This window comes from Trichosurus vulpecula, chromosome 4 (assembly GCF_011100635.1).
Source record: "Trichosurus vulpecula isolate mTriVul1 chromosome 4, mTriVul1.pri, whole genome shotgun sequence".
Classification (NCBI taxonomy): Eukaryota; Metazoa; Chordata; class Mammalia; order Diprotodontia; family Phalangeridae; genus Trichosurus; species Trichosurus vulpecula.
Window position 1 is genome coordinate 62,999,557 of NC_050576.1, and position 24,964 is coordinate 63,024,520.

Consider the following 24,964-nt stretch of genomic DNA (forward strand, 5'->3'; position numbering starts at 1 on the left):
CTTCTTTGTAGAAACTGGGACTTTAGCTGAGGCTTAATGGAAGCCAAGCTTTGATGAGGAGCAAACCTCAGTGTAGAGAGAATAGGAGGTCACCATGTTAGGAAATTATGGGTGTGGACAGCCAGAGGAGGAGAAAACAGGACTCCTGATGGTCCCAAAAGTTCTAGAGGTATCGCTGCAGAATGTTCATAATTCTAGAAAGTTCTCATTACATTATTGAGTAAAATACCTTTCCTGACAAAATGTGTTCCCTATTCTTTTCACAGCAGAATTGTTCACTTTTAACATTGACCCAGTTGGAGGAAAAGCATCTCTAACAGACTGATGATTGCGCTCTAAAGTGTTTAATATGGATAGGAAACTGTAATGCGCTGTCTTTTGTGCTAGGAAATATTGAATTCTCCTTACCTTCAGACAGTTTATTATATTCAATTCCTTGGGGATGGATGGTTAAAGGCTTCTTCGCCATATTCTTAAAGTGAACCTTCAAAGTGTCTCCAACTTCGGCAAAAAGAGTAGGTCCAAGAAGCCCTATGACAAATGAGAAGGTAAAACGTAAATGTGTTCAGAACTGCCAGACAGATGACATGGGCGCACGAGCTCTAATAGTAACTGCTGTCCTGGCTCTGTTTACCTTTGCTTCAGAATGCTTCACCAGCATTGCCTGCCCTGAGTTAGAAAAGAACGGAACTAGCCAAGTGGTAAGGGGAATAGAGTGTGGGACTTGGAGTCAGGGAGACCTGAGTTCAAATCCTGCCTCAGACACTAGCCATGTGACCCTGGACAAGTCACCCTCTTTTGCCTCCACTTTCTCTTCTGCAAAATGGGGATAATAAAAATAATAACCCCCACCTCACAGGGTTGTTGTGAGGCTCAACTCAGATAACCAATGTAAGGTGCTTTGCAAACCTTAAAACACCTTTGTTGTTGTTCAGCCAGTTTTCAGTCATGTCTAACTCTTTGTGACTCCATATGGGGTTTTCTTGACAAAGATTCTGGAGTGGTTTACCATTTCCTTCTCCAGCTCATTTTACAGATTTTATAAACAGGGTGAAGTGACTTGCCCAGGGTCACACAGCTAGTAAGTGTCTGAGGCTGGATTTGAACTCAAGAAGATGAGTCTTCCTGACTTCAGGCTGGGCACTCTATCTACTGCATAACCTAGATGTAGATGCCTTTCTATAAATGCTATTGGTATTATTAATAGGAAAGAAGAGAATTTGTTCTGGGTCACACAGCAAGCCAAAGCAGGGCTAGAAAATAGTATTCAGGAGTCCTTACTCATACATTATCTGTATTCCCCCCCCAACCCCATCCCAACCTCATCCCCCAATACTGCCCTTTTTGACTCAGAAAAGTTTTCTATCTGGTATTTTTTAAACTATAAAATGAATTCCGGAAGTGTTTTCCATAGAAAATATTTTCGAGGTTCAAAAAAGGCAGTTGGAAAAATACTCCCCGTTTTTAAGTAGCAACTCATTGCTTATTGTATGAAGGCAAGGAGTGCAAAATCTGCCTTTTGCTGACTGTTGAGCAAAATTTTTCAGACTGCGATCCATAGGATAAGGAGACTTTCGAGATCTTTTTTTTCCAGATGAGGAAATGGATGACAGCTAATTAATGGTGCATCATAGGATCCTAAGAGGCCTTGGTGATCATCCAGCCCAACATTCCCACCCATTTTGCAGATGAAGAAACTGAGGTATTGGAATGGCTCAGTGATTTGCCTAATAGGGTCACAAAAGTAGTAAATGGAGGTCAGGATTTGAAGCCATGACCCCTGATTACAAATGTAACACTTTCATTACTCCATCAGGAACTCAAACCTAGTTCTTCGGACTCTTGGTCCAATGTTCTTTACATATGCCCCATTCATAAGTCAACAAGCAGCAAGCTTTTATTAAGTGCTTAATATGTGTCAGGCACTATGTTAAGTATACACTGGAGATAAAAAGAAAGGGGAAAGGTAAAAACAGTATTTTCCCCCAGGGAGCTCATGATCTAAAGGGGCAGACAACATGCAAACCACCATGTGCAAACTACACACACACACACACACACACACACACACACACACACACACACACAGGAAAGCTTGGAAACAATCTCAGAGACAAGGCAACAAGGCACTAGCATTAAGGGAAATTGGAAATGACTCTGGAATACCTACCAATTTTTCTATATATTTTAAAAGTGAAGCCATCAACTTTTAAAATATAAAGGAATGGCCTTATTTTTTTTTAAAAAAAAAAAGGAAAAAAAGCATGGCCTAGTAGGTAGAAAGCTGGCCTTGAAGTCATGAGAACCAGGATTCCCATCCTATCTCTGACATACACTGGCTATGGGTTTCTGGGCAAGTTACTGAAATCAGTGACCCAGAAAATTCTTTTGGACTATTAATTGCATAAAATGCAGCAGCCTACATTAGTAGAATGAGTTTTCTCACCTAGAGTCCCCCATACCAATGAAATCACAGGTCTAATCCTCATCTCTATGATTATTTTATATTCCTTATAAAGTTGATGGCATCTCCACTATTATAGTGCTTTCTGGAGGTGGTAGGGTGCAGCTGATCAGAGGAACATTCCCCGTCTCATCTAGCTGTTACCAAATGCCTATTTTGTGCCTATCAGGCTTAGACCAGCTCTGTAGGATTGGCTTATATCCCACAGAAACTGTAGAAAAACCCAAAGAGGCAGCTGATTTCAGTGATTATACTGGGACTTTGGGAGAAAAACATTAGCATTTTACGAAACACTTTCTCCACAATCATTCTGTAACATAGATAGCACTCACCTTGCAGATAAAAAAGAGCCTCAGAGAATTGGAGTGATTTCATCCAAGGTCATACAGCTAAGAGCTGTCTGAGGTCTCTTGCCTCCAAGTCCAGTGTTCACCGTGCTGCCCCACAGATCTATTTGGGTTGCTGCTTGTGTCTCTGATTGGCTTTCTACTCTCTCAAGCTACCCTTCTCTTGAAGCATCTTTCTGATCTCCTGCTTCCTGTCTATGCCAAAGCTGATTTCACTCCGGCCTCCTCCAGCTCCTGGTATTATATTTGCCCTTTTATCCCCCCTAAATTGTTGCTAATTCCTGGCCTCTCATTGTTCTAGGAGACTGTAACCTGTGGATTGTAAACTCCTTGAGGTCAAGGAGAGGCTGCTAGATTGTGAAGTGAGTAGAGCACTAGGCTTAGAACCAAAAGGGTTCTCCTCCATGAGTTCAGATCTGGCCTCAGACACTTACTAGACCCTGGGCAAATAAACCACTTAACCCTGTTTGCCTCAGTTACTCGTCTGTAAAATGAGCTGGAAAAGAAAATGGCAAACCACTCCAGTATCTTGGCCAAGAAAACCTCAAAATGGCATCACAAAGAGTCCAATATAATTGAAATGACTCACCATCAACAAATGAGGTTAGGGACTATTTTTGGTTTTGGTTATGAGATAGTAGGAGCTAAATAAATGCATATTCGATTGTTTCAGCATTTGGACATTCTTCATCTTTATAACACTGGTGCCTTGCACATCATAGGAGCTTAATTAATGCTTGTTGGGTTGGCTTGAAATCTCGCTTGGTCTACTGCTCCGTCCCCTGCTGTCTACAACCTTTGCTTCCCATGCCTTGGCGCTTACCCTGAAGCAAGTTTCTTGCCAGCTAAAGTATTTGTTGTACTGTTAGAGTTCCATCCCCTGTAGTGAGGGGTGCTTAATCACCATGGCATTGTTGGATGGTGTCTGCGGGGATCATAAAGCTGGAAAATCAGGTCATTCACAGCAAATCTCCCAGTTACCGGCTTCGTGACAATCCCTCACTCAAATGTTAGGTTTGACTATCTCCCTCAGCCTCCTAATTAAAACAAAACAAGTGAGCTTCTCTTCTCATAGTGTGTGTCCCTGCAATCAGATTCCTGGGAGATGTTTGTGCTATGGATAAGCCACTTAATTAGTTTTCTGATTTTTAAGACCTTTCTTCACTGCCTTTTCCTTCCATCCTACCCTTTTCTTCCTCCATTCCATCAATCAACAAATGAGCATTTATGAAGTGATTAACATGCTCAGGCAGAGTGCTAAGCATTGGGAAAACAAAGTAAAAGCATTCCCTACTCTCCAAGAGTTTTATTCATGGAGAAGACAACTTGTACATAAATGGAAACACACAACAAAGACGCCGAGAGATTAAAAGGGGAAACCTTGGAGGGGAAGGCTCTAAAGTTGGGGGTTAAGCAGAGAGGTGACTAAAAAGGCCTCCAGTAGGAAGGGAGACTGTTTACAAAACTTCAGTTCAACGAGCATTTATGGTAAGGGGGATTGTACAAAGACAGAAAGGAGATATAATTCTTGCCCTCAGGAAGCTTATAGCCTAATGAACTCCTACGCTAAACATTTAATTTCAGACTCGGGGGTTAGAAGGTGGATCAATAAGGTAGTCTATTCCTGTTTCAAGAGAATGAAGGCCTTAAATAATACAAGGCAAGCCACTTTTTGTACTACCTCGAAACATCCTCCATCCACAAATATTTAACGGCATGTAGAAGCAAAACTAGATATTTTTCAGCCCAAACTAAGTTCTCTGGACCCTATACACATCTCTACCCCCAATGAACCCTTTCAAGGCGGGCATCTCCAAATTTATAAATATTCTCTATAGTGTGGGATAGCGGAAAGAGCCTTATACCAAGGATCTGAGGACCTGGGATCTAGTCCTGACTGCTGTTTTCTGGCTATGTGACTACCCATTGGGCCTGAGTTTCCATATCTGTAGAATGAGAAGATTGGACTAAAGTGCCATAGCAATTCTATGAACCTATGAATGAACCCTGCCGCTCAAATTACACGGCCCTAGACCAAGCCAAAAGTTTGTAGAGGTCAGGCAGGGGTGTGCTGGTAAATGTTTAACAACCAGCCCTCCAAAGAAAAACAAAATCTAAAGCTTTTAAGTTTAATTGGAATTATTAGCATTTTTTCCATCACTGTCCTCCTCCTAATCCCCCAGGCTCACAACCTTGATGTCATCCTCAACTCCTTGCTCTCACTCCCCCTATATCCAATCTGTTTTCAATGTCTGTTGATTTTACCTTTGTCAGCATTCTTATATATGTCCCTTTTCTTCTCTAATACAATCCCCTACACCACACACACACACACACACACACACACACACACACACACACACACACACACACACGTCCTTACTTCTGGACTATTGAAATAGTCTGGTTGGTCTGCCTACACAAGTCTCTCCCCACTCTCGTCTATCCTCTATCCTCTACTCAGTCACTAAATTGATTTTCCTGAAGTTCAGGTGACACCATGTCACCCCCCCCCATTCAATAAACTTCAATGGCTCCCTATCACCTGCAGGATTGAATATAAAATTCTCTGATATTCTTGCCCTTTATAACCTAGCCCATTCCCACTTTTCTAGTCTTCTCACACCTTACACCCCATCAAGTACTCTTCAATCCAATGACATTGGTCTCCTTGCTATTCCTCAAACAAGATACTCCATTTATTGACTCCAGGCATTTTCACTGACTGTCCCTCATGCCTAGAATGCTCTTCCTCCTCAAATTCATCTCCTTCCTTCCCTGGCTTCCTAGGAGCCCCAGCTAAAATCCCACCTTCTACAGGAAGCTTTCCCAATCCCCCTTAATTCTCATGCTTTCCGTCTGTTGATTACTGCCAATTTATCCTGTTTATAGCTTTTTGTACATAGTTGTTTGCATACTGTCTCCCTCATTAGACTGTGAATTCCTTTTGCCTTTCTTTGTCTCTGGTGCTTAGAACAGTTGGCACTTAAATGTTTATTGACTGACCTTAAGTCTATCTAATCAATAAAATAATAAATTAAACCCTGATTTGTTGTATTTGCCAGTTTCTGAGGTGTAAATGCTCACAATGAAAATTTAAGAGTCAACTCTTCCAAGTGATTCAGAGCTGGCTCCAACTGGCTATAGTGGAGTATGAAAGACATATAAAAGGAAGAAAAGAGAAAATTAGAAAAGGAAATCAAACAGGAATAAATAAAACTGTTATCCATTAAAGGGGTAACAGTTCCCTAGGTTACCTGTTCAACTCACTTAGCCCTAGTTATATCAGTATTAATATGCTCCTGTTTAGAATCAGAGAATGTCAGCTTCAGAAGGGATGTTGTTCGGTCATTTTTAAGTCATGTCCGACTCTTTGTGACCCCATTTGGGGTTTTCTTAGCAGAGACATTGGAATGGTTTTCCATTTCCTTCTCCAGTTCATTTTATAGATGAAGAAACTGAGGCAAACAGGATTAAGTGACTTGCCCAAGACCACACAGCTAGTACAATGTCTGAGGCTGGATTTGAACTCAGGAAGATGAGTCTTCCTGACTTCAGGCCAAGCACGCTATCCACTAGGCCACCTAGTTGTCCTTCAGTTGAGATAAAGGAACACAAGTACCTACCAGTTTGATAGAAATCGAGTGGTCAGCCAGCCAGGTGGCACAGTCTCTTTATCTACAAAATGGGGATAATAAAAGCACCTACCTCATGGGGTTATTGAGAGGATCGAATGCTTGCTAAACCTTAAATTACTAAGTATAATACTGTATATAATATATAATAAGTAATAATAAGTATAATACTATATATAAATAAACTACTAAGTATAATACTGTATATAATATATAATAAGTAATAATAAGTATACTATATATAAATAAACTACTAAGTATAATACTGTATATAATATATAATAAGTAATAATAAGTATAATACTATATATAAATAAACTACTAAGTATAATACTGTATATAATATATAAGTAATAATAAGTATAATACTGTATACAAATAAACTACTAAGTATAATACTGTATATAAGTATAATACTGTATAAGTATAATGTACTTAAATTACTGTATAAGCTAGCTCCAGCTAGGTCTATATTAATACAAATAGATTCTATTCTTGACAATTTTGGAGAGTCTGAAGCCCAAATTATTCATGGATTGCTTGGGGCTTTGATGGATCTGTCATCTCATCAATGAAAGTACTCCCTGCACTCATGCTGATTGCAGCCCATCCAACCATTGCAAATCATGTCCATGTCCTCCTGTAAATCTGCCATGGCAGGCTGATCTATCCAGGGTGTCCAGGGGCCTTCCTCTAGTGCTTATATTGACAATAGAGCGCAAGGACTGTCTCTCAGTTTAACCTTCTCATAGATGGTTAGCTTTATAACTTGGTTTTTAGTTGAGACTTACCTGAAATGTTTGATCTTGGTTTTTCTTGTATGAAACCTGCTTCATACTCTCTGTAGACTATTTTCTTAAAGGTAGGCTCTGAGGGCTTTGAACTAGGCATGAAACACAAAAGTCCTGTTTAAAAGCTAGTCTATGGATAGACCTTTATCATTCAAGAATTCTTTTGCATTAACTTGTAGGAAGGATATTTTTCTTAATTTTTTTTCATTTCACTTTTCTTTTCAGTTCAGCAAACATTTGTTCCTATTATGTTCCAGGAAGTGTTCTAGGTTCTGGAGATGCAAAGATAAAAATAACACAGTTTTTGCCCCCAAGGAATGAGTGGGGTGGAAACAGAGAGATGGGGGTGCTACATAAAAGATATAGGTTGATAAGCATTGGACAAGATAAGGAGTGAGAGAAGGGAACTAGGGGAGATCCCAAAGGATAATTTGATATCATAAAATACAACCAGAATGGTAAAGGGCCTTCAGATCATACATAGGAAGTTCTTTTAAAAGGACCCAGTATATTTAGCCAGAAGAGAAGATTTATGGAGAGATCTGATGGCTGTTTTCAAGTATAGTACTTGAAAGGCCATCCTAGCGAAGAGTGATTATACTGGTTCAGTTTGGTCCCAAGAGGGATGTCTAGAAGTAGGTGGAAATAGGCTTGCATGTCAGGAAAGCTTATTCCAAAGCAGGAGATCTTCAAGCAAAAGTGGATGACTAATTGTTAAACGTGTTGAGGGTCGGGGGGAGGGGGGTTAATTTTTAGGTATGATTTGGACTATTTGGACTAAGGTCCCTTCCAACTCTTAAATTATGTAGTTTCTGAAGTAGTTGAATAAGTTTTATTTTCATTTTAAAAAATCACCTCAGGACAAAAGGTAAACATATGATATTTTTTTCCCAAAGGTCATTTGGGTCCTGTTAATGTTAAATGAAAGAAAAGTCTCTAATATGTTCATTCTCTTGAACTAAATTTTGGGGAAAGAGTTGACACTATTATGATCTCTCTCTAAAAAGTATCTTGTTCACTGGTTTCAGTTGTGTCTGACTCTGTGAACCCATTTGGGATTTTCTTGGCAAAGATATTGGAGTGTTTTGCCATTTCCTTCTCCAAAATTATCCAGCTACTTGAAAAGTCACACATAGTGTCTCCAACTGACTTTTGGCTATAATGGGGGGATATTTAGGCTGTTTTCCCAATTTAATGAACCAGGTTTTCCAGTAAGTTCTTTCCAGCAAAGGAACCTGAGTGGCCGGACCATTCGGGGGCTTTCCTCATTCTTGCCATAGGTTTTGCAGGGCCACAATAACTGATGCATGGGTGATACCTCTTACTTGGACTATGGTGGAAGCCATTTAGGAAATAGGGGTTGGAGGATAGAACTCACAACCCCCCGCCACACACACACTAACCATGTTATATCAGAAATAGAATTGGTCTCTACAGAGAGTTTCCATGGCAGTTTGATTATTAACTAGGCTTGAATCCGGGATAAACAAGACAAACCAACAACAAAATTAGTTTCTTCTAGATAAGCAAGAAAGTATGATTGTTTTCTTTGAATCTTCTATTAATAGCAGGGCCCTCAATCTGTTAGCATAAAAGTAGATGATCACCTTATACTTCATTTCAATCCCATTAATATTCATTTAATACAACTAACATTTTTAAGTGGAGAATTTGAGTTGTTCAAACGCCAAACAAATAATTTTGTAATCTAAAGGGCTCTCAGAAAATTTTGACATATCTTGGCAGATAACTCTCGATTTTGCAACTCTGAAAGAGGAACATGTCTTTCCCAATCACCTAAGATGTGGCTTCAGGTTGGAATAAGTATAATATCCCTGTTGACCCAATTTTAAAACAAAGACAAGCACAGTTCATTGTAATCCTCAGCTATTATAGGTTTGCTTTTTGATCCCAACTCTTCCAGAGAAGTTCTGTTTCACCTTAGAAGGTCTTTAAGTTGTAAGACCAGTTTGAAAAGCAAATGTAATCCTCAGATTTAATTCAAAGCCCTTTCATTTATACATGCATTTTAATCAAGGTTTGAGTAATAAAATGACCAGTCTAAATGGGACAGTTCTCTCTCGTAGGCATGTAGAGGCTAAAGATAGTCACAAAGGAGGAAGAAACATACCAGGTAGCTTTGATGAGGCAAATTTAAAGAAACAGAAAATAATAGATTTATTGCTTTTTCTCACAGTGATTTTTTTGGGGCGGTACCATATACAAACCAGCAATCAACTGATGAGCACAAGCAATTTGGATTTGCATCTTAAAGTTTGCATTTGGGCTTTTTAGAATATGAAGATAATACAATCATAGAGTTCAGGCTGGGAGGGATGGTCATTAAAGGTCATCTAATTCAACTTTCTCATTTTAAAGATGAGATGAATGAGGCTCAGAGAAGGTGTGACTGCCCAAGGTTACACAGGTAGTAATTGTCAAAGACAGGATTTGAACCCAAATCCTTCAATTCTCAAGGTAGTGTTTTTTCCACTATATCACATTATCTCCTGAGATCTATAGATAATAATGCATATAAAATATAAATAACTTTTAAAAACAGTTGAGTAGGCAGGAATAATTTTTACTTTGACAATTCAAAGAAAGATATTGATAATATGGTTAATTGTAATAGTTGGTGCTCAATGTTTTGTATTTTTCTCATATTTCCATTCCATGTACTACCATCCCCATGTTCCCAAAAATTGAAATCACTCAAAATGATGTTTGCTGAAAACACAAAGATCCCAGTTCATCAAACGTAATAATTAAGTGCTCCCCAAGTAATAAAATGCACAAATAGAGGAGTGATATAGCATTATAACCAGGATGTTGCATCATATCCTGTCAATTGCAGTTAAAAAGAGGGAATGGCCAGGTCTAGTGTGGGCTGTCCTAAGGAAAGAATCTATTTTCCAGAGAGACAGTGAGGCAAACTTCCTGTTAGCTTCTCTCCTGACCCCAATCCCCCACTCCCCCCAGTCCTGAATTACCTTGGGTCGTTGGTCTGAGGACGGTAAGTCCAGTTGATGATCTGAGCAGCTATATAGCGATGCCGGACAGCTGCTTCAGCTACATGCTGTCCCAAACCCAGCCACCCAATCTCCAGGACCACAAGGAACCAGAGGCTCAGGCGGCCTGGAGACATGGTTTCCACTCCTGCCAACAGCAGCCCCAGGAGCTGCTGGGGCAGGCACCTTGGTGCTGCTGACCTCTAGGGAGAGTGCAGTCTGGGCTGCAGTGAGCTCTGGGAGGCTGTGGGGTAGTAGTGTGTTCCCTTTGAAGGTTCTGTCAGAAGTCACAGCAGCCACTGAAATTCCCTCCCCCTTCTTTGGGGCTTACAGGCATTGAGGGAGGCTGCTTCCACTGGACAGGTGGTTGGCTGGCTCACTGCCTAGTGGGACAGTCAGGTGTGAAGGGTAGCTGCTAGTCTCCCTGTCTCTTCTTATTGCAGAAAACAGTGAGAAAAAGGGCCAGAGAGCCCAGTCTCCAGGCAGGGAAATGACCAGCAATTTTTGAGCCAGTGAGAGGACTCTATTCCTTAGCCTCCCAATCCCAGAGCACCACTTAAGCTAATAAAACCTGCCCCTTTCCCCCCCCTTCCCTCATGCCCCAAACTTGCCAGTGTCAAAGTTCACTCTTCATGGCTCTCTAGCTGGAGCTCATACAAAGACCCATCTCTTTTCATGGTCCCTCTCTTTCTGGGATCATCCTGAACTGAAGGACAATTTCTCACATGCTTCACACTGTGTGACATGTTCACTGTCATTTCAGGTTGGGAGGCCACATCATGTCTTGTAAAGATTTCAAGGTTAGAGGTGGAGAGTCCAAGGTTTCAGTCCTAGTTTCATTTATTTATTGATCTTGGGCAGTTCAACCTCTCTGTGCCTCAGTTTCTCAATGTGTAAACTACTTCAGGGATCTGTTATTTCATCAGATTCATCAGATATTTCATCCCTTTTTCTGGGTGCATACCGGAACCTATTTGTGCCTTCTCATCTTGTGCAATTCTTTGTCCATGACTTTCTGTATTTCTTACATAGACAGTAGCTCACATTTATGTAGCCCTTTGAGGATCAAAAAGTATTTTCCTCACAGGATCCCTGTGAGGGAAGAAATGTAAATATCAGTAACGCCATTTTACAGATCAGGACCCTAAGGCCCCAGGAGGTTAACTGATTTGTGTGCCTTTGGTCACGCAGGTAATAAGTAACTGGGACATGAACCTAGGTCACTTTACCAGGGCCAGTGCCTTTCTGTAATCCCACACTGTTTTCTCTTGAGTATTTATCCAATGCGATGGAAGCCTTCCTCTCTTTCTCCTTAATATTTTACAGAAATCAGCTCAATACTTAGATTGTCCTTCTGTGATCTCCCACAACATGACCAGCTTGTCTTTATTTCTGATCATACGTGTCCTTAAGATCTTCTAGGCCATTTATCCCATTGGTAACAATCTACAGGGTGGAAGCAGTGCTTGTCACAGAGAAAAGAACTCTGCGTTTGGACTCAGCGTCCCATGTGTGAATCCTGGCTGTTGCCTAATTCACGTGTGATCCTGGGGATCCTTTCCATCTTTTGGCACTCACAGAAGCCTCCAGAAGGTATGTGCCCCTGGCCTTTCTCTCCAGCACTCAAGGCTCCTTCTCATCTCCTCTGGCACACAGAGCCCAGAGATGTTAATAGGCATGATCCTTGCTCTTCTCACTTCTCTTTATACTAACCCTCACTCAGGAATTTTTTCTCTTTTGAGGTTACCTCTATCCATCGAGATCACCCTGTCCAGATACTGGCTGTAGATGTAATCTATAGACCTTTACATTATTTTCCCCTCTTAAGCCATTTAGAATCTGGCTCACAGGCTTCTGCATCCTAGCCTCCGCCATCATGCTTAAGGGTGCCAGTATGCAGACTGACGTCCCTTTATATGCCAGCATACATAACTTCTCAGTTTATTAATCCTCCTCAAAACCTATATCTTCATTCCAACTTTGTCACTCATGAGGATGATAATACCTTAAGTGTCACCATCATCCATAATTATGCTACCTGCATGATACCAAACTCTGAAATTGTTTCCTACCATCATGGTCTCCTATCCTTCCATCTTTCCCTCTGCTTCACTCCTCCTAAATCTAATCCTTGATTCTCACCTAGCTCTCCAATTCCTCCACCCCTGCCTTTCCTTCCTATCCATTTCCCCCTTCTTTGGCCCCATTTCCCTTCCATCCTAGGTCTTGACCCCATTGATGACCAGTTTACACTACACCATTTGCACTGAAACTACTTTCTCCAAGGTTATCAACATATTTAAAATAGCTAGATCCATGGCCTTGTCTAACTCCTGAACCTTCTTGACCTCCCTATAAATTTGGTTATTGTTTATCTTTTCCTCTTCCTAGACACTCTTATCTTTTGGCCTTCAAGATACTACAGTCTCCTGGTCCCTCTCCTCGCTGTGTGACCATTCCTCAGTTTCTTTTGCAGGATCATGAACCATCTCTTGCTTCTTAACTGTAGGTATTTCCCCTAAGATTATCTTCTCTCTTTTTTTGCATCGTGGTGATCTCAGCAGCTAGGTGGCACAGCGGATAGAGCGCCAGCTCTGGAGTCAGGAAGACGAGTTCAAATCCAGCCTCATTTACTCACTGGTTGTGTGACCCTGGACAAATCACTTAACCTCTATTTGCCTTAATTCACTGAAGAAAGAAATAGCAAACCACTCTAGTGTCTTTGTGAAGAAAACTCTATACGGAGGTCCCAAAAGTCAGACATAACTGAACAGCAAATTACTCAGTGATCTCATCAGTTCTTATGCATTTGTTATTGTTGAGTTGTTTCTGTCTGACTCTCCATGACTCCACTTGGGGTTTACTGGAGTGGTTTGCCATTTCCTTTCCCAGCTCATTTTATAGGTGAGGAACTGAAGCAAAGAGGGTTAGGTGACTTGCCCAGGATCACACAGCTAGTAAGTGTCTGAGGCTGCTTTTGAATTCAGGTCCTCCTGACTCCTGGGATGGTTCTCTGTTCGAATGCTCCACCTCGCTGCCCCTCTTTTAGGTTTAATTCTCTGCAAATATTACTCATGAATCAATATATCTACCTTTAATCTCTTCCCTGAACACTAGTCCTGTGTTGCTAACTGCTTGTTGGACGTTTCTGCTTACATGTCCTATAATAATTTAAAATTCAGCATGTGTACAATGGAGCTCCCTAAGTTTCCTCCCCAATCTTGACCCTTCTCTGAACTTCCCTCTCTCTGTTGCAGATACCACCATTCTATTAGCTGCTAGTTTTGCAATCTTGGATCATCCTTGACCCTTCCACTCTTCCTCACACCCTATATCCAGATTTTTGCCAAGCCTTGTTCATTCTACCTCCGAAACTTAACTTGAATCCTTCCCCTTATCTCTGTACCCTGTTTCCTCCTTACGTTTTGTCTAGACTGTTGGAATAGCATCCTAATTGCTCCCCCAGTTTCTTGTCTTTCCCTTCTCCAAAACGTCTTCCACAGAGCTGTCAAAATAATCTTCCTGACGTGCCATTTGGATTCCCTGCCATGAACTCTCCTAACTGATTCTCCAGCTGCCCCATTGTGGCAATGCTTCGGGGTAATAACACACTATATCTGACTGACCTCAGGCTGCTTCCCTTTACCCCTGTCCCCCCAGTACAGTCTCTCCCTCCCACCCTCCCTCAGCTCTTATCTCGTGCTCTGGCAATAGTTATCGGATCACTATTACCATTGCTTCCAGAAAGAGCACGTCATTCTATTCCCTCATGGCTCCACTCACCATTCCTGTAACTTCACCCTTCCCTGGCTTATTCCCTGCTTCTGTTGTCTCTACTATTAGAATGTAACCTTCTCAAGGGGCTCAGTCTGTCTCTCTTTTGTATTTGAATTCCTTTCACTTAGAATTGACTTAATAAATATTTTATTCATTCATTCATTTGTTCATTTCTTTCCATTTCTGAAGCACCGTATCACTTTCCTAATAAAAAAATCTTCAGTGGTGACTGAGAAATTAAAGAATTTGTCCAGACTCATACAGATAGTATATGTTGGAAGTAACATTTGGGCATAGATCTTCTTAATGCCAAGGCAGGCTCTGCACTACCTCACACTATACCGTCTTTCAATATGGCTCTTCTAGGAAATCAGGGAGTAGGAAGGGCAAGTCTATGGTATACACACCCCATCATTTTATTTATATCTTTTGAAATAGCTTAACTCTGTGTTAGATTAGGCAGATTCTTTCTACCCTTTTTCACTTTGGAAATTATGATCATTTACCAAGAATTCAGTCTTTCACTTCATTTGTCTTTTCCACTAGTGAGATTAGCACAGTTCCCATCCAGCCTTCTATCCACATCAGGTAAAAGATATCCATAAATCGTGTCCTGCCTGATGCTGTCTCTCACCTGACTGTTCTGGATGCCCTGGGCTTAGTCATGTAAGAAATCTGTATGTAAGCCTCTGGGGGACCTTTGGCAAATCACTTTACTTCTCAGCCTTAATTTTCTCACCCTTAAAATAAGGGGGTTAGACTAGATGGCCTCTAGGGTCTCTTTAGGCTTTATGAGTATGCTTCCATGATTCTCTGATCCCCTTCCTCTATTAACATATGTCCTTGGTTGATGGGTGCACAGTGACTTTATTTTCCCCACCCCTTAGGCTCCAGCTTCCAAAATGGTGGTGTTCACCCAATTAGATAAGATAACCCCTCAAAGTGTACCTTGGCTAACAGAAATCAAAGTTAGATTCTATTAGCAGCAGGAGTAGTAATAACTGGAATTTGCATAGTGCTTTAATTAAAAGACCAGGGTCTGAGTCTCAGCTCTGTCCATGTTGTATGTCAGAGGTGACTACAGAAAACCACGGCAGGTGGCGTGGTATAGCCTTGGCCAAGGCATCACAGGTGGCTTTGAAGTCCCCCAATAATCCTTCCTATGGTAGCCAGGTGGCACAGTGGATAGAGCAGTGGGCCGGAAGTCAGGAAGATCTTCATGAGTTCAGATCCAGCCTCAGACACTTCCTAGCTGTGTGACCCGGGACAAGTCACTTAACCCTGTTTGCCTCAGTTTCCTCATTTGTAAAATGAGCTGGAGAAGGAAATGGCAAACCACTGCAGTATCTTTGCCAAGAAAACCCCAAATGGGCTTACAAAGAGTCAGACATAACTGAAAAAAAACAGTAACAGAGAGTACAGTGGATCTCTTCCGGTGGGAGCAGGTTCATCTTCCCTGGCAGTTTTCAAATGGAAGCCGGATGATCATTTGTGTGTGTGTGTGTGTGTGTGTGTGTGTGTGTGTGTGTGGTATAGGGTATTTCCTGTACTTAATGACCTCCAAGATTTCTTCCAATACTGAGATTCTGTCTTTTTCCCTTCAATCCCCTCTCTATAGTGGCGTATCTTCTTATTTTCACATGGTAGAGTTCTCCCAAATACATGCAGTAATCAATCAACCCGCAACAATGATTTATGAGTGTCAGGCACCGGGTTAGGTGCAGGAAGTACAAAGACAACGATGAGTCTTCCTGATTCCACGCTCAGTGCTCTATCCTCTATGCCACCTACCTGCCCCATCACACAGTTAGGAAGGGTTAATGACACAGAAAGTGCTAATAATGCAGATTAAACTTAAAATCATATTCTATATCTTCTTCTTCCTCCAAAGTTGTTAAACATTCGCTAGCACACCCCTGGGTCTGACTACGTCATTCCGCTTTTCAATGATTTCCCAGCGCTCTCTGTTGCCTCTAGGATCCAATATGAGCTCCTTTGTTTGACATTTAAAGCCCTTTCCAACCTGGCCCTGACCTGTTTCCAGCCTTACCCATTACTTTCCTTCCTGCATTTGTGCGGTCAGCCGGATCGTTCTTCTTGCTGTTTTTCTTATGCTGTTTTTGTCATTTTCAGTTTTATTAATGTTTGTTTTTAGATTATATACATTTACAGATTACTTTCACTTTATGAGAGGTCTTGTGTGACAAAGTAAAATGATTAAGTCAAACTAATAATATAGTGACCCCATATGAAAGTGCATGCAATGTTTCACATCTGTAGTACCCCCCCACCTCTCTATTTTTAAAAATTAGCAGAAATAGATTTTCTCTTCATCCTCCTCCCACTGAAACAGAAAGAAAAGAAAAAAATTGAAACAAATATGCAAAGTCAAATAAAACAATTTCCTTCAGTGGCTGTATGCACATACGCACACACAAACACACACGTACAACATGTATATGTATATAAATATACATATATATACGTATAAGTCATGCTATATCAGCTGCTATATAGTAGGTGATTTCCAAGATATTAACGAATGTATATTCTTATTTTTATAGCTTTCAAAGTTTGTTTTGTATGGTGTTGTTGTCAGTATAGAAATTGTTCTCCTGGTTCTGCTAATTTCATTCTTCATTAGTTTATAAAAGTCTTCTAAACTGTTGATTTTTACTTTATTAACATAATATAAATTGTTCTTCACTCTGCATCAGTTCATGTCTTTCTATATCTTTTTTTTTGGGGGGTGGGGTAAGGCAATTGGGATTAAGTAACTTGCCCAGGGTCACCATTACAAAACCTCATGGACAAAAGGGTCTATGGAGTCACAGAGTCAGATGTGACTGAATTATTGAACAACAACGTAACTCTAACCTTTTCACTTGCTTGCACAAAAAACTTTAGTACCCAGTGAGTAGAGTACTGGCCCCGGAGTCAGGAGGACCTGAGTTCAAATCCGACCTCAGATGCTTGACACACTTATTAGCTGTGTGACTGTGGGCAAGTCACTTAACCCCAATTGCCCTGCCTTCCCCCCTCCAAAAAAACTTCAGTACCTCCCCATCACTTCTGTATTTGGCAGACCAAAAACAGAATGTCCTATTTATTATTTAAAACTTTTAATTTTAGCTCCAAGCTACCTTTCCAAACTTATTAAAGCTAATATGCATTGATTTAGAAGGCAAAGAGAAATCAGAAAAATGGGCTAGTGACATAATTTAAGAGTCAAGGAGAGAAAAAATCTTTTCTTTTCCTTTTCAAGAATGTTTGAAGAAATAAGACTGGATAGCACAGGAAAGAACTAGAAAATAGCTACAAAGGAAGAGAGAGGTGTTTCTATCTAAAGCAAATCTATGTATTGTAAGTTACGAAGATGAAATCTCTATAGATGACGATAGATCAATACAGTGCTTATTACTTGTTTACTATTAACTAGTTAATAGCCATGTGAAGTGCTGGAACTATAAACACAAGCAAAAAGACAGTTCCTACTTTCTGTCAATTTACAATTGAGTAAGGAAGGCAAAACATGAAAGGGGGAAAGGTATAAAAGTCTGGATAGTCAAGGCTGGGGTCAGGTTCCAAGTCCCCATCTCTCTTTACTTTCATGTACACTCAAACCTAGTTATGCCAACCTACTTGCTTTTGCTTTACATATGACATTCCATCTTCCATCCCCATGTCTTTGCACAGGCTGTGCTCTGTGTCTAGGATTCAGTCCCTCTTCATCTCAGTCTCTTAAGAATTGTTCATTTCCTTTGAAGTTCAGATTATGTGAGCCATGGTTTACAGAAGGCCTTTTCTGATCCCCTCACTTGCTACTCCCTCTGCCTGCCCCAAGTAGGTATCTGGTATTTATTTTGTATGTAGTTATATGCTGTCTGCTCCTGTAGGATATAAACTACGTGAAGGCAGAGACCATTTTATTTTTGCCTTTTTTATGTTCACTACCTAGCATAATGTCTGACAGATACGTGCTTGTGGATTGGTTGACATGGTTGGGCACAGAACACCAGAAAAGAAGACCATTGACTCATAGGGGTCTTAGCTTTTGGCTTCTCACAATCATTCCAGGTTGGGAGGAATGTCTTAAGGGTATGGTAGCCATATTACAAATGAAGAAGGTAGTTGGACAGGTTCGAGGATCAAGGAAACAAAGGAAATCACTGAGAAAAGAAAAAAAAGAATTGGAAGAAAGGAGAGCAGAAATAAAAATTGTGAAGAGTTACGAAGAGCCATGTGTGTAAATTGGGAATAATTTGCTTGAATTGTGGGGGAAGCACTGTTCTCATTGTCCCAGGAATACTCAGTACCACCAGCCATCACGTTCTCTTTGGATTCCTCCTAAAAGCTCTGCTCTCTGACCACAGAAGACCAGTATGGAGAAGGAAGTTTCTGATATTCAAAGCACCTTACTCCCACCAATGCAATCCAACCAACATTAATTAAGCACCTACTATGTGTCAGGCAGTGTGTTAAGTGCTGGGGATAGAAATGTGACAAAGTTAAAGGACATATTCAAAGAGCTCTAGGAAAATTTGAGATGGAAGATAGTGGGCATTCAGAGTCATAGCAGTATCAGGAAAACTGGGTTTGGACCCTGGCACTGCCACTTTTTACCTGTGTGACCATGGACTATCCATCTAGTCTTTCAGCCTCAATTTTTTCATTCATAAAATGTGGACAATACATATTTTAGCATTATAGGATTGCTCATAAGCCTTAAAGTATTGTATTTTAATGGGAAAGTAACAGTTCCCTTCCTCCACATCTCTCTGGAACTATAGGGAGACTTGAGGGATGAAAGAAACCTCATACTTACGTGGTTACCTGCCACTGGGGTGATATCAAGAATGAGGTGTCCTCCCCTTAGGGTAGTGCTGTTTTCAACAACTACTTTTTTTAACTTGACATTCTCAAATGTCATTAATAGGATTACATGAACAATAGCACACATTCTAGTACCAGCACGCTGGAATATTGCGTATTATGGTATTTGAGGGAGTGGGGCTTAAACTCATTTTTGTGATCAGGGGCAATAAATAGGCCCAGAAGAAAACAAACTATGTGGGGGAGAGGTGGTAGGGCATGGCTCAAAACCATACGGAAGGGATAGAATTCCATTCCAGGAGCGCTGGAATTAATAAGTCAAAAAGGTTAGGCAAGAATCAACATAGAGGTCAGTCCATTGTAGACCAGGAATGTCTATGGTGTGCACAGCCCAAGCCACTGACCGGTTATAGTCTCATGCAAAGTCTGTTTCTGAGCCAGTCCTTTTATGGTGCTAAGGTATTAGCCATGACTCCTCCTCACTCAGCTGCTTCATCCGACAATTAAACAAACATTCATTAAGCACTTGTGTTCAAGGCATTGTGGGCCCTAAGAAATGAATGAATGAAAAAGCAGGAGGAAATTAACCATGCCCTCTTGTCCCTAGCACAATTGTTGTTGTTCAGTCATGTCTGACTCTTTATGACCCCATGGACCATGCATGCCAATACTGTTCATGAGTTTTTCTTGGCAAAGATACTAGAGGGGTTTGCCATTTCCTCCTCCAGTACACAAAGGCAAACAGAGATTAAGGGGCTTGCCCACCAAGGTCACACAGCTAGCGAGTGTCTGAGGCCATATTTGAATTAAGTGTTCTATCCACTAAGCCACCTAGCTGCCTCTACCTAGCAGAGTCCATTATAGATATTGAGGTTTTAATAAATACTGGTTGAACCACCGATTTCTCAAAGTGCCTTTTACATATTATAGCAACTCTCACAACCAGTTATCACTTAAAGGCTGGCGGGAAGCACCTATTGCCTTTTTTTTCTCCACTGGAAGACCTGAAACAAATGGAAGGAAGAATAACTCATTTAATGGGGATTTAAGATTGACAGAGTACTTCCTCCATAGCAACCCTGTGAGACGGGTACCCTTAGAGCATTATTGCTATTTCAAAGACAAGAAAACTGCGACTTTGAGATACTAACTGAATTGTCTATGAACACATAGCTAGAAAGTGTCAGTGTCCAGAATTGAATCTAGGTTTCCTGGTTCCAGTGTCCTTTGGGCTATATCACGCTGTCCTTTCCCCTAGACCATGCTGTTCTTTCCGCTAGTCCTGAGGAAAAAGGGAGAGATTTTAGTAGTTCATCTAGTGAGATAATAGATCTCCGAATCTTCTCTTTCTATTCCAAATTCAGACCTTTTATAATAGGTATAGTATAAAGGTAGTAGAAAAGAAGCTTCTTAAGTTAGGAATTGTGTCCTAAAGAGCCTTGTTTACCCTGCAGCACTTAACCCGGTACCTCATACACCATATGTAATGAGGACAGTGCCAGGGGGCATGCTCAGAGTTGCTCTTTGTGGTTCTGGTTGACCATGTAGGATCTTTGCTTCTAGCCGTGTTGCTTTAGTATGCTGTAGAGAAAACCCTGAGTAGTTCTTTGGTCCTCCCCAACCTGGTTGCAGCATCAGGGAGTAGACCTAGGCTGTAAGTAAATAGTCTCTAGGGAGTGGAGAGTATAAGGAAAGGAAAGCTAAACCTTCTCATTAAGGGCCAAGATCCCCTAGGACTGAAACTGGCCTGGATGGTTGAGAAGTTGACAGACTCCTTAATGTTAGACACAAGCTAGTTGGTGCTGTACATGGAGCCCTGGACCTGGAGTCAGAAAGAACTGAGTTAAAATCCAGCCTCCCACACTTACTAGCATTGTGACCCTGGGCAAGCTACTTAACTTCTGTCTGCCTCAGTTTCCTCAACTGTAAGGTGGGGATAATAATAGCTCCTACCTCCCAGGGTTGTTGCAAAGATTAAATAAGGTATTTGTAAAGCACTTAGCACAGTGCCTGGCCCATAGAAGGTGCTGAATAAATGGTTGTTTCCTTCCTTCCTTCCTTCCTTTGTTCGTTTGTCCCTTCCTTCCTTCTTTCCTTTCTTCCTCCCTCCTTTCCTCCCTCCTTTCCTCCCTCCCTTCTTTCCTCCCTTCATTCCTCTCATCCTTCCTCCCTTCATTCCTTCCTTCCTTCTTTCCTTCCCTCCTTTTTTCCTTCTTTCCCTTCCTCCCACCCTCCCTCCTTGCTTCCCTTCTTTGCTTCTTGCTCAATAACATTTATAAGCCTTACTGATAGAAATAACTAAGATGTGAGATTACTAAGATATGCTATTATCTCCTTCAGATTTACTCTTTTCCACATTAAAGTTTTTTTAATCTATGCCTCTTCTTTCTTTTCTCCTTTCCTGTCTCAAAGGAACAGTTGGCTTTCCTGCTTTCTTCAAGGTTTCTTCTGCCTACGCCCTTGATTCTGTCCCAGGGGTGGGGAACCTGCGGCCTCAACTGAATCAATCAAAGGGCCACACTTGAGGACCTAAAGGGCCACATGTGGCCTCAAGGCTGCAGGTTCCCCACCCCTGTTCTGTCCCTTCTGATCTCTTCTTGGAATTTTCTCCATCAATTACCTTTTCCTTCTCATGCATCTTTAATATTTCCCTGTCTGATTCCTTCCCCCTATAAACACATGCAATTCTCTTCCATAATTTTTTTAGAAGTCTTTCTTAGACTCTCACAATCTTCTGGGAGATTAGGAGGCAACATAGTGTAGTAGAAAGCATTTTAAACCTTCAGTCAGAGAATCTAGGTTTAACTCCCTACTCTGCCTTGTTTCGTGACCTTGGAGATTTCACCTCTCCAGTCCTGGCTTTCCTCACCTGTCAGGTGAGGGAATTGGACTGGGGCAGAGGTGTCAAACATGCCCAGGCTGCCTGCACCTCATATCACTCCTGAGTATGTCCCAAGCAAGATTAAAATGTAATTGGGAAATATTTAACAAAATAAATTAAGACAAAATAAAAACATAGGTAATATCAACACGTAGTTTTCTAAGTCAACATGTAGCCTACAGGGATTCCAATGTATAGTTTAGTGGTCCCTGTTTCTATTTGAATTTGACTTCATTCAACTAGATGACCTCTAAGGTCCTTTTCGACCATAAATCTTTGTTCCTCACTTGAGCCTGCCCTGGCCCCGTAGCACTTGGCTTATAATGCTCCTTCAGCACTCACAATTCTGCCCTGCATCCTCTTTATTGGTTTATATGTCTCATCTCCCTGGCTAGACTGTGAGACCACCAAGGTCAGGAACTTGTTCAAGTTTGTATTCCCACTGCCCCCCCCACCCGCCCCAGGGCCTGGCTAGGCTCCTTAAATGTATAGCAGCTACTCAATCTTTGCTACTGAATCGAATGACTTCTTTTAAGTGACAAGATTGCTCCCATATGGGCAGTCTCCCTTTACTCTTCTCACCAGTGCCTGGTGATAACTAACTTTGGAAGAAATCTGAACTGGGCCCATACATGGGACTAATAGTCTAAGGAAGCTACCTCTCTGGGCTTTTTGTTCTTTGAGTTCAGTATTGAATCCCAAGTAGGTATCTAATCAAGACTTAATAAGTTAGATATGTAGGTAGCTAGGTATACAATAAATGCTTATTAGGTTAGATATGTAGATATATAAGTATGTAATAGACAGGTATGAAATAAATACTTGATAGATTAGATATGCAGATAGGCATTTAATAAATACTTACTAGATAGGCATGTAATAAATAGGCATATAATAAATATTTATTGGATGAGATATGTAGCTAGATAAGTATGTAATAAATATTTATTAGATTAGATATGTAGATAGTATGTAATATTAAATAGATACATAATAAATACTTGGTAGATAGATATGTAATAAATCCTTAGTAGATTAGTTATGGAGACAGGCAGGTATGTTATAAACACTTATTAGATAGATTAAATATGTAGGTAAATAGGTATTTAATAAATACTTAATAGATTAGTTATATGGATAGACAGGTATGTTATAAATACTTATTAGCCAGATTAGATATGTATATAGGTATGAAATAAATTGATAGGTATATAACAAATATTTATTAGATAGGTTATAATAAATGCTTAATAGATTAGCTATATAGATAAGTATGTAATAAATAATAGATTAATTAAAGAGTTGTTACAAATTGGGACCGCTGCACTCAAGTAGTAATTTTAATGACAAAAGGAGGGATGTGTGTAGACTGTGCGCCATTAAACAAACCAGCCAATGGAAGGTTATATGATTTGAATTTTAATCCTTGGATGAGCTGGTGTGGGGAAGACAGGAGAGGAAAATCATCAGTGAAAAGTTGGGCAGATGTGATGGCTCTTCTGTTGACCCCGTCATCTTCTTCCACCATCTGGCGCCACCTAGAGGCCTCAACATCAAGTGTCAAGCCTCTAAGTACAGAGTTTGCTCTTTGTTTCTGAAGTTGCTTCCTTAACTCTCATTTTTCTTACTCCATTGTGTGGTGCCCACTGTGGTCTGATTTTTCTAGCTACTCCCAGTTCCCAATCCTGTTGGACAGCACTACCATTTCAGATGGTGATGCATGGGGTGGAAAAAGGTAAAATCTTTCACAGCTCCTTTGGAAACTTCTGGTCCTGGCTGCAGCTGCTTTGTTGTGGAGAATGATGATGGCTAGGTGGGACAGAAGTGGCAACCCTACTGAACCAGCAGCAGAGGAAACCTAGAGGAAACCAATGTCTCTTATTTACAGATATTTACAGAACACTGCAGATGGTTAAACTGCAGCAAAAGTCAAGTCTGGCAGGAACAGGCGTATTCAGAAACGGGATCCTGTGAAAGTTGATGGCGCTGCTGTGGAGGAGCAGATCTGTGAAAATGAGAGAGAAGCATCTTCAATCCTCCAAGCCTTAATGACTCATCCAACTTCTCTTGCTTGAGCCTAGGGTCCTGTTAGCCAGGGCGGCTCGGTAAGAAGAGTCAGTGGAAACCTACAACTAGTAGTCATGAACTTTCAATTACCAAGCTAGAGCTAAGCTGATTAAGTTCCAATTCATTTCTTTATCACTCTCCCACCACTAGCCATCCCAACATGCTCGATACTGACTCAACAGAACGTCTCAGCTTAACCTAACAGCTCCCAGTAGGAGGAATGCAATTTATAGTGAAATCTCTTATCTTTGAAGCTAGATCTCTGGTTTCAATGGCAGAAAGAGATGCTTTGAGAGAAACTCCCTCTCCTGCTATAGAGAAACCTGTTTTCTGCAATTTATAGGCTGTTATGATTGCTTTAGGGCACACAGATTGTGACTTACCCAGCTATTATGTATCAGAGAAGGGATTTTTGTCAGTGATTATTTATGTATCTCAATTATTTCTATTGTGGAAATTAGTGGGGTCCTCAGCTTTGGATCTGCCATAGCCGATCCAGAGTTGGAAGGGGAACTTAGAGGTCATCTGAGCAAACTCCTTCATTAAACTGAGGCCCACAGATATTAAGTGACATTCCCAAGGTCACACAAATAGTAATAACAACTCATTTGTATAGTGCTTTAAGGTTTACAAAGTATTTTCAGGTAAGCTGTCCAAGTATTATCCTTGTTTTACATTGAGACTCTAAAGTTGTAACTTGTTCATTGATGATGGGCCACTATCATTGCTTCTGTTTCAAGGCAAAATTCAATTTATGACCATTTCATTAAAGTTCTAAAGTCATAATTCATAACACTTCCTCCCTCTGTTTTCCCTCCAAAGTTATCACCATAGACCACTTACCTTAAGAAGCTGAGTCAAAAGCCAGGTTGGTAAAAACTCCGGGAGTTCCCATGACGCTATAGAATGAAAACATGATGGCATTGGAATAAGAATGGAAGGTCTTTTCACTGGTCATTTTTTGTAGTCTTGATTTTTCAAACACATCCAGCAAACACTAAAACAGCGCACATTCAGCAGGGCCCCATGACTCAATGAAAGACTGAGCCCCTTCCTTTACTGAATTTTATTTTTGAAAAAAATAAAATGCATGTCCATCAAAGGCCACTGTTGGGTTTTTCCATAGGATTTTAAATTAGTTATAAAGTATACCACATG

The 24,964-nt window shown here is 40.7% G+C and overlaps 2 protein-coding genes across 2 annotated transcripts in view; both read right to left on the reverse strand.

The window, feature by feature from the left end:
* The window catches only part of F5 (coagulation factor V), a 92,185-nt gene extending 81,502 nt beyond the window's left edge, over positions 1-10,683 (reverse strand). Inside the window, exons 1-3 of the mRNA XM_036756043.1 lie at positions 10,231-10,683; positions 7,238-7,329; positions 409-531 (exon numbers count right to left, since the gene is read on the reverse strand). Coding sequence (XP_036611938.1) covers positions 409-531; positions 7,238-7,329; positions 10,231-10,385 — 370 coding nt within the window. The 5' untranslated portion in view covers positions 10,386-10,683. The remainder of the gene's footprint in view (positions 1-408; positions 532-7,237; positions 7,330-10,230) is intronic.
* A 12,452-nt stretch (positions 10,684-23,135) lies between these two features.
* The window catches only part of LOC118845431 (selectin P), a 38,567-nt gene continuing 36,738 nt past the window's right edge, over positions 23,136-24,964 (reverse strand). Inside the window, exons 15-16 of the mRNA XM_036753337.1 lie at positions 24,650-24,705; positions 23,136-23,744 (exon numbers count right to left, since the gene is read on the reverse strand). Of these exons, the coding sequence (XP_036609232.1) occupies positions 24,651-24,705 (55 nt within the window). The 3' untranslated portion in view covers positions 23,136-23,744; position 24,650. The remainder of the gene's footprint in view (positions 23,745-24,649; positions 24,706-24,964) is intronic.